This window comes from Leptonychotes weddellii, chromosome 2 (genome assembly GCF_054177405.1).
Source record: "Leptonychotes weddellii isolate Sample4059 chromosome 2, ASM5417740v2, whole genome shotgun sequence".
Lineage (NCBI taxonomy): Eukaryota > Metazoa > Chordata > Mammalia > Carnivora > Phocidae > Leptonychotes > Leptonychotes weddellii.
This window is the reverse complement of record NC_138370.1, coordinates 50,143,946-50,152,244: the sequence shown is the minus strand read 5'-3', so window position 1 is coordinate 50,152,244 and position 8,299 is coordinate 50,143,946. Positions and strand designations below refer to the sequence as shown.

The 8,299-nt window shown below is 42.8% G+C and overlaps 1 protein-coding gene across 8 annotated transcripts in view; it reads left to right on the top strand.

Moving 5' to 3' along the window:
* The window catches only part of PALLD (palladin, cytoskeletal associated protein), a 403,835-nt gene that overhangs the window by 359,954 nt on the left and 35,582 nt on the right, over positions 1–8,299 (top strand). For 6 of the 8 annotated variants that reach the window (XM_081812919.1, XM_081812912.1, XM_081812915.1 and 3 more), the window contains one exon: positions 2,204–2,881. The exons of the other annotated variants lie outside the window; for them this stretch is intronic. In XM_081812919.1, the coding sequence (XP_081669045.1) occupies positions 2,204–2,881 (678 nt within the window). The remainder of the gene's footprint in view (positions 1–2,203; positions 2,882–8,299) is intronic. 8 annotated transcript variants of the gene reach the window in all.

The window sequence follows — 8,299 nt, the reverse complement described above, 5'->3', positions numbered from 1 at the left end:
GTGCATAACACCCAGTGCTCCATGCAGAACGTGCCCTCCTCAATACCCACCACCAGGCTAACCCATCCCCCCACCCCCCTCCCCTCTAGAACCCTGTTTGTTTTTCAGAGTCCATCGTCTCTCATGGTTCGTCTACCCCTCCGATTTCCCCCGCTTCATTCTTCCCCTCCCGCTACCTTCTTCTTCTTCTTTTTTTTTTGGTGGTGGTTCTTAATGGCCAGATGAGTAGGCTTGACCCCCGGGAAAGTTAGAATACAGTGGTGGTCTGGGCTTGCCTGCCCTGACTTCTTTGAAGACTGGTTTCTCAGGAGCCACTCCCTAATCGTGGGGCAGAGGAGTCCTCGCCACACATATAGAGAATGATAGGAGTCTGCAGCAACCTCGCCAGAGCCACTAAACATGGCTATTTGCTGATGCCAGGCCTAGCTCAAAATACCTTAAAACACAGCTGAGGCCATGGTGAACCCAGCTGGCCAGAGTAGGGGAGCAGTGCCTCTGAGGAGGGCCACCCAGACCACTCCCAACCCAGGTGCACGGGTGCCCTGAATGTTCATGATGAACATTCGAGGACTAGGATGCATTAGGTAGGAAGTAAGGTGATAGAACAGGCAGGAAGCTCGGAAAGGAGCATTTGGGGATTCAGGATGAAAGTGCTAGATGATGGGTTTTAGAGCTGTGTTGGGTGGTTTTTATGAATTCTATTCCGGGGCCAGTTCTAAGTACACGAATGCAGGAGCACATGTGCTGGACAGTGGACCCAAACCACACTGACATCTGGAACTTCAGCATCTGGTGAATCCTAGCAGTGGCATGGCTGCTTTTAAAACGCTCCAATTGAGTCCCATAGGACTGACCCCACAAAGTTCTTTGTTGAAATCTTTGATGCTCTGCACAGATTAAGCATATAGAGCCATCTGCATACTTTATATACATAATAGAACCATCTAATTTATACTTTTCGGTTCCCAAGAAGCATTTCTTGTTCTTTTTGTGGATTTAAGTGTAATTACTTTACTGGATAATTACAGAAGGGGATGGAAGACACAGGATGTTCCTACATACTTGCTAAGAGAGCTAAATCTTTTTGGTGTTGTTTTTTACTTTGATCAGCAGCTTCAATTCCTTTCATTGCTCTGAGTTTCTGAAAGCTTGATTTTGAAAATTAAATAGGGATAAGGAAGTTTTTGGGTTTTTATTTTTGAGTTTTAAAAGGGTTAAAGTTAGTAGGGCTTTGCCTATCCATGGCTGATCTAGCTGCTTGTTATACTGCCACCCTCTGTTGAAGTTTCTTTTGACAGGCATTGATGACTGAATAAAGGAAAGTATCTTGGATGTAAAATTCAGCTAACCAGGAAAGTTTGATTGAATAAAACAGTAAGCAGCTAGCAATTAGCTAAAAACTAACTCAACTTTTGTAAAAATTAAAATTCAAACTATCTCTTCTCAATGGAAAGTACTTGAGGAATTAAAACTGCATTATTATTTTAAAATTGTTATTGCTTATTGAACACCTACATACTAAAGATAGGTGTCATTTGTGTATTTTAGACATGGTACAAAATATCAGTGTGTATTAAGGTTTGTATAAATAATTGGCAATTCAGGGTTTACTAAAATTTTGGTGACAGTAAATTCTGCATATGTTTTTGTAGGCAACAAATGCAGAAATTAAAGTAGATATTCCCCCCAAAATCACCCTGTGATATTTACTGAATGCAGAGCTGACAGCCCGAAAGTAGGCCAATTGGACTAACCTAGATCTTCCAAAAATAACTTGACTTCTCTTTTAACTTTCTCATTATGATAGACTTCTCTTCCAAAAATTTGACAAATGAGAGGACTGAGAACTCATGTCAAAAGTTTTTCTCTTCATATTTCTGGTTCTGTTGAAATGAAATATGGTTCCTGGAAGTCAGACAAAATTTCCATCACTGGATTTTATAAACTGATTTGGATCATCTTAGGTAAAACTTAAATTAGACCTTGCGGTAAGTGATTATACTTAATTGGCTTAGCGCTTGGTCCAGAATTAATAACGGGCAACACAACTTGTGCCTTATTCAAACCAGGTCGTAGTTTGGAGCTGGCGTACATCGGAAGTTCAGTCCACAGGTTAACCTCACTGCCCCAAATAAACATTCCTTCTAGTTCCCTCTCTGAAGGTGTCGCTTTTCTCTCTCTCTCTCCCCCCTGCTCTCTCCAGGGACCCTCTGAAAATCCAGCAACTCCAGAACCAAATCCGACTCGAGCAGGAGGCCAGTGCGCGGCACCCCCCGCCCGCCGGCGCCCCGCGCAGCGCGCCCCCCTCGCCGCCCTTCCCGCCGCCGCCCGCCTCCCCCGAGCTCGCGGCCTGCGCGTCGCCCGCCTCCGCGGAGCCCATGAGCGCACTCGCCTCTCGCTCCGCGCCCGCCATGCAGTCCTCTGGCTCCTTCAACTACGCGCGCCCCAAGCAGTTCATCGCGGCCCAGAACCTCGGCCCCGCGTCGGGCCACGGCACGCCGGCCTCCAGCCCCAGCTCCTCCAGCCTCCCGTCGCCCATGTCCCCGACCCTGAAGCAGTTCGGCCGCGCGCCCGCGCCGCCCTTCGCGCAGCCCTTCGGCGCCGAGGCCGAGGCTCCGTGGTGTGCGTCCTCGCCGTCGCCCCCGCCGCCGCCGCCCCCCGTCTTCAGCCCCACGACGGCCTTCCCGGTGCCCGACGTGTTCCCGCTGCCGCCGCCGCCACCACCGCTCCCCAGCGCGGCCCCGGCCGCCCTGTGCGCCTCGCCCACGGCCCGCTTCGGCCACAGCCAGACGCCCGCGGCCTTCCTCAGCGCCCTGCTGCCCTCGCAGCCACCGTCGGTGGCCGTCAACGCCCTGGGCCTGCCCAAGGGCGTCACCCCCGCGTGAGTGAAGGCTGCACGCCCCGCCCCCCCGCTTGCCCGCCCCACACACCCCTACCCTGGTGCGCCCGCTAATCCACAACCCAGTGGTAGCGCTCTACCATTTTCGCGTCTTTCCTTCCGTCCAGTGTTTAGATTCTTGTCACGGCAGCTTTACCAAACTATTTTTGCTCAGCTCCTTTACCGTTACCAAGATCAGTACTTAATCTTCTGCGTTAAACAGTAGAAGACTTGTCAGAAACTACCCAAAATCTATGCAGGGCTCTCAACAGTTTTGCTGATAGTGGCGTTAGCTACCACATAGAGCATCGTGCTAAGCAATTCATGTATGTGACCTCATTTGATACACTCCTAAGAGGTATCACTGCCCCACTTACAGCTGAGGATTCCAGTAGGTAAAGAATTTGCTCAGGGTCACAGTACCACTCAACGGAGATTTGAATTCATGCCTGTCTGACTCCAAATCCATGCTCTTTACCAACGAACCACGTATCTTAATCTCTCAGCTCAGTATTACAATTTTATAACTGTGGAGGGGCTTGGTTATTAAGTAAACACCTTATGTTTTCGAAATATCTGAATTAACAGAACTAAACAGTAAGCCTTTCCATATATGTAGTAATTGAGCAGAAGGAAAAAAGACACGTAAATGTCTTCGTATTATCCATACAAGTAAGTGAGGACGGGTGCAATCTAGTGAAGAAATGATGTACCAGTTCTGTCCCTGTAATCTCTGGGTAAACTACCTGGATCCTCGGTCTCAGTTTTTCTGTTTGCAGATTATCTAAGAACTTGTCTTTCCTTATGTCACAACGATGATGTGGCAGCTGTCTGAAGTCTTTACATAGAAAAATCTATGAGGATACATAAGATGACATCTACAAAAGTGCATTAAAGCCTTCAAAAGAAATCTATCATATAGGTGTTTGGCACATATTATTGATGACTAAAAGCTAGCACATACTCATTTTACTGAAGAGTTCAAAAACAAGTACGCATCAGCAAGAGTCAAGCCAAATTCCTGTATCTCTGAAATAAACTCTGAAACCCTACTTCAGAGTCTCCCAGAATCCAAATATTGTTCAGAGAGAAAAGAAAGAAATTCTACTAAAGAATAAAATGAAAAGACCTAAGAATTTAGGTTCTTTTCATTCATATGAAAAGGTTTCCCACTTGGGGATGTACTATACTACCTTAGAGATGAGCATTGCTATGCTTGACTTTGACAAGATGTATTGAGCTTCTGTTAGCAATGTCTTGTTTCAGTAGGCACTTTCTAAATGTTGATTACATGAATTCTATATTTGAATCTGGCTTCTTCTCAAATCTTTATTGGAAAAAGCTCAAATGAATACATAAATAAGTAGAATAAAGGAGGTGAGTTTATATAGTAATGTAATAACGGGCTTCTACTGGAAGTTGAGTGACTCAACTTGGCTGAGAAAACTTTTTTCTCCCCTATTTGTTGGTTTTATTTGGCTGCTTGGAAATGAAGTATTCTCTTGCCACAAAGAAGCTAACTGTTAGATTCAAGAAGTGGGAGTTTACTGCATGACACTGTTTTGTCCCTCTTACTAGGAAATGGTACCAAATCTTGCCTCCCAGGAAGATAAGCACTTATCTGTAATATTTCTCCTACTGAACAAAGACTAGACTATCAAAGGTGTTGGGTCGTCATGCCTTTTATTAAGTAGAAAGTTTTTTCTGATCTTTGAAATTCTCTTAAGAATATATGCAGTTCTAAGAGCTTACCTCAAGTAATAGAAGCATTTGTCTCTTACCTATCATAGTTATTAATTTTATGGAGTAAAATACTTTAAAATTGTTACCACTAAAGAATCTAGCAGCTCCTGCCATTTCTTAAAAATGAATGAAGTCATGCTAGTTTTGTGGAAACTATGGAAAACTGTACCCAAAGATAGACACTGTGACACCAAAGGTAAATGGCCATATAGGCTGCAGATTTTTATCTCTATGCCAGTCCAATAGGCCATCATTATATGGTTACCCTTTGTCTCCAAGGAATTTTCCATTTGCTAAATCACACATACTTCAAGAATTCATTCTTCTGGTTTGATACATGTGACTTTTGGAACATGTTTCTCCTCTGGTATATTATGGGATCCCTCATTTGCGTTCTGAATTAAAAATGAAAAGATAGCTATTTTTCCATCATAGTAATCCAAATGATTTGCCAAAGACCGAATGTCCCTGTTTGGGATGCCATGACTACAAATTATGGCATCCTTGAACTTGTAGGCACTGGCAAACTGTTGTCAAATGAATCTTTTAAATTACTTTCATTTATATTTCACTGTGAATTTGTGATTATGATAGCAGATTCATTCCACTTATATGTGTAATTTATCTGGTTGAATGGTTTTGCCATATTTGTCAAGAACCAGTAAATAGATTGATTACACATGACTCAGTAAGTAGAAATATGGTAAGTTGTTTTTTGGGTGTTTTTTTTGTTTTTTGCCTGCCTTGTTTTATCAAAATCTTAAATATAAATGTCACTTATCTCAGTTTTCTTAATCATCAGTGGCATACTAGTTGTTTTATTCTGTTTGTATGTTTAGCATTGTCCTCATTTTAATCCGGAAAAGGGTAGGCTGGTCATGCACTAAGTTTTTAAATAGTCCATGAAGGTAAGGTTCTATTTCTCACATGTCTGGGTAGCAGAAGTCAGACAGTCAGGGAACAAAGGCCATGGATGCCAGGGTTATAGCATAGGCCAAGAAGGCCAATGACAGTGGGCCACACTCAGACTCACAGCAACACTATTTGGTTGTTGGTTGATTGTGGTTTGGGGAACTTCCGCACATCCAGTTCCTCCAGTGCCTTGCTTCCTTCAGGCAGCTACATTCTTCCCCAGCGTGACCGGGGTCACTAGCAGCTTCTTAAAGCTGTGGACAGACACAAATGTGAAGCTGACTAAATCTTTCAGATGGGGCCAGTGAGGAGAAAATGTGCCTTAGAAAGAAGCCTGTTTGCATTTCAATAAAATTCATGTATCCTGCTCGCCTCACAATTGCTGATAGTTAGGTTTACAGCTTCCGTTTCGGTCACCCTGTTCCTCTACGCAGTAGATCTCCTCCGAGATGGTGGGAATCCAGGGGATTTGGGAGTGCCCCCTAGAAGAGTGCAGCAGTAGTGTGTCTGGGTGAATCAGATCAGAACTGTCCCTGAGAACCAGATGGGCGCCGGTTGGCACTGTAGTATTTGTCCACCTTCACATTCTTAGACTCTGTTCTCATAAGGGAGTACCACAGAACCACAGTGCTGCAATGTTTTACACTCTTAATTGCCTCTTCTGTATAAGTAGGCCTTTGGTTTGAAATGTTATCCCATGTTTGTCAAAAGGAAAAGCATGTGTCAATAAGAGCTTTTATATGGATGTATTCATGAGAGCTTTTATTCTGTAGGCACTCAGCTCTTCACAGACATTATCTCATTGTCCCTCTCTTTCTCCCTGATTTATAAGAAACAGGTAGGTGGGGACACATATCATCTCTCTGCATTCAAGGTGAGCATGGCAAGAGGCAAAGGGATTTCCCAGGGTTCTGGAATAAGCCTGAGCAAAAAGGGAGTCACGTGCTTAGCCTGGGTGTACTACCCAGGTTGATCTCCGACAAATCTGATGTCTGCTGTTCCTTGATGAAAGAAAACAGCTGCAAACCAACAAAACAGAATCCTCTAAATCTTAAGGAGAAGTTCTTAAAGATTTATTTGTACTTTAGCCAGTTCTCAAGTCAAGACAGTGGTTAGATAGTAACTAACAGAAAAGACAAAAGCTGCATTGGACTGTGCAGACATTATCTCAGTATTCCTGTCTTTCTCCCATCTTGCAGGAAATAGGTAGGTGGGGGGCCTCGTTGTTCCTCATCAGAGGCAGAGGCCTGAAGGGGTTTCGGGCCTCCCTAGGGTCTTGTTATTGGGTTCACTAGGATCTTAAGAGGATTGCCCAGAATGTTGCATCCAATCCCAGGCAGGTATTTTCTGGCAAATTAGCAAGTGAGCTCTCGGGGTCTGCTGTGACTGATGATGATTCCGTTGAAATGTCTACCCCAGGAACAGGTCAGAATCAGACCTGCTCATCTTGGATGGCTCTGTACCAAGTAGTGGTACGGTGCACACACGTGTGTGAGTTTATTCTCTAGAGAAGCCAAAGGATAATGTGAGAACTGAATGTATTTATAAAGGCATCTATTTTCCTTTAGGTATGAGCTCAGGTTATCCAGTTGTACTCTAACAGCTTTGGCTTCAGTTAGAAAAAATAGAATTGATATACAAAAACTCAGTTTGTGTATCTTGGGCTCTTTTATGTATTAATTCACATATTACATTCTTGAATAGGAGGGATTCCTAAATGCCAACATGTTAATGATTCTGCTTACTGTGAAATTTTGTGGAATTTGGTTACTATTACCTATCACTGAATATGAGAAGAGAATAAGAGGACTTTTAGTAGTTAGAAAAATTCTTTGGTTGCTAGATAGGCTATCTCTTAAATCAGTGTTGTACTCTGGAGATCTGAGTTTCTGGAATACACTGATAAAATTGACCTAGAATAGTATATCAAGGGCAGGATACTTTCAAGATTATTCAGTAGCCAAGAAAAAAAGAAAACCTTCTAGGATTTGGTGGTGGTGGAAGATAAAATCTTCCAGATGCATGTGTATATGTTTAAGATGTTTTTACCCCCCAACCACATGAATATTATTTTAAAATGGTAAGTGACTTATGGTTGAAGCTAGAGTAAACAGATCAGTAATATTTTTTGCAGAGTTGGGCTCACCTGTGTTTACACTGAAGTATTTATATTCAGTGGGAGGTTTGTATGAACTGTTTACTAGTTAAGATCTGCTTCTGAGTATGGGTTTTTGTGAAGAGTTCTGGTTTTAGTAACAGTTTACTTTGAATAAGCATTTAAGCGTTTTTATTTTTAATTGTACAAACCATCACGAAAGGAGATCATCTCTTTGTCACCAAGTACTCTTTTTAAAATTTCCTAATGAGTTGTTGCTCTTCATTTATCAAAAGTGGTGCCATTTGGGAGAACCAGCCACAGCCATTTTACATTAAATTCCAACAAAGAATTAGTTTTATAGGAAAACAAACTCAATTGCCAAAACTTTGTCTCGAAAACTTACAACTGTTTTTCTTTTCTGTTGCCTCCACCACGAAAGAATACTCCACTTTGGTTTCTCCTTTAACGTTATATACGTTATATACGAACTCTAAACTCTTTGCTCAGTTTTAACACAGTTGCTTAAAGTGTTTTTTGAATTATGTTAATCCACATGAGATACTCTCTGAAAAAAAAGATTCCATATTAAAACAAGGGTGAGAAGTACTGTATCCTATACCTCTTTCCTCAGGGATCACAATGCCCTGGTGACCCTGCCAGATTCATTC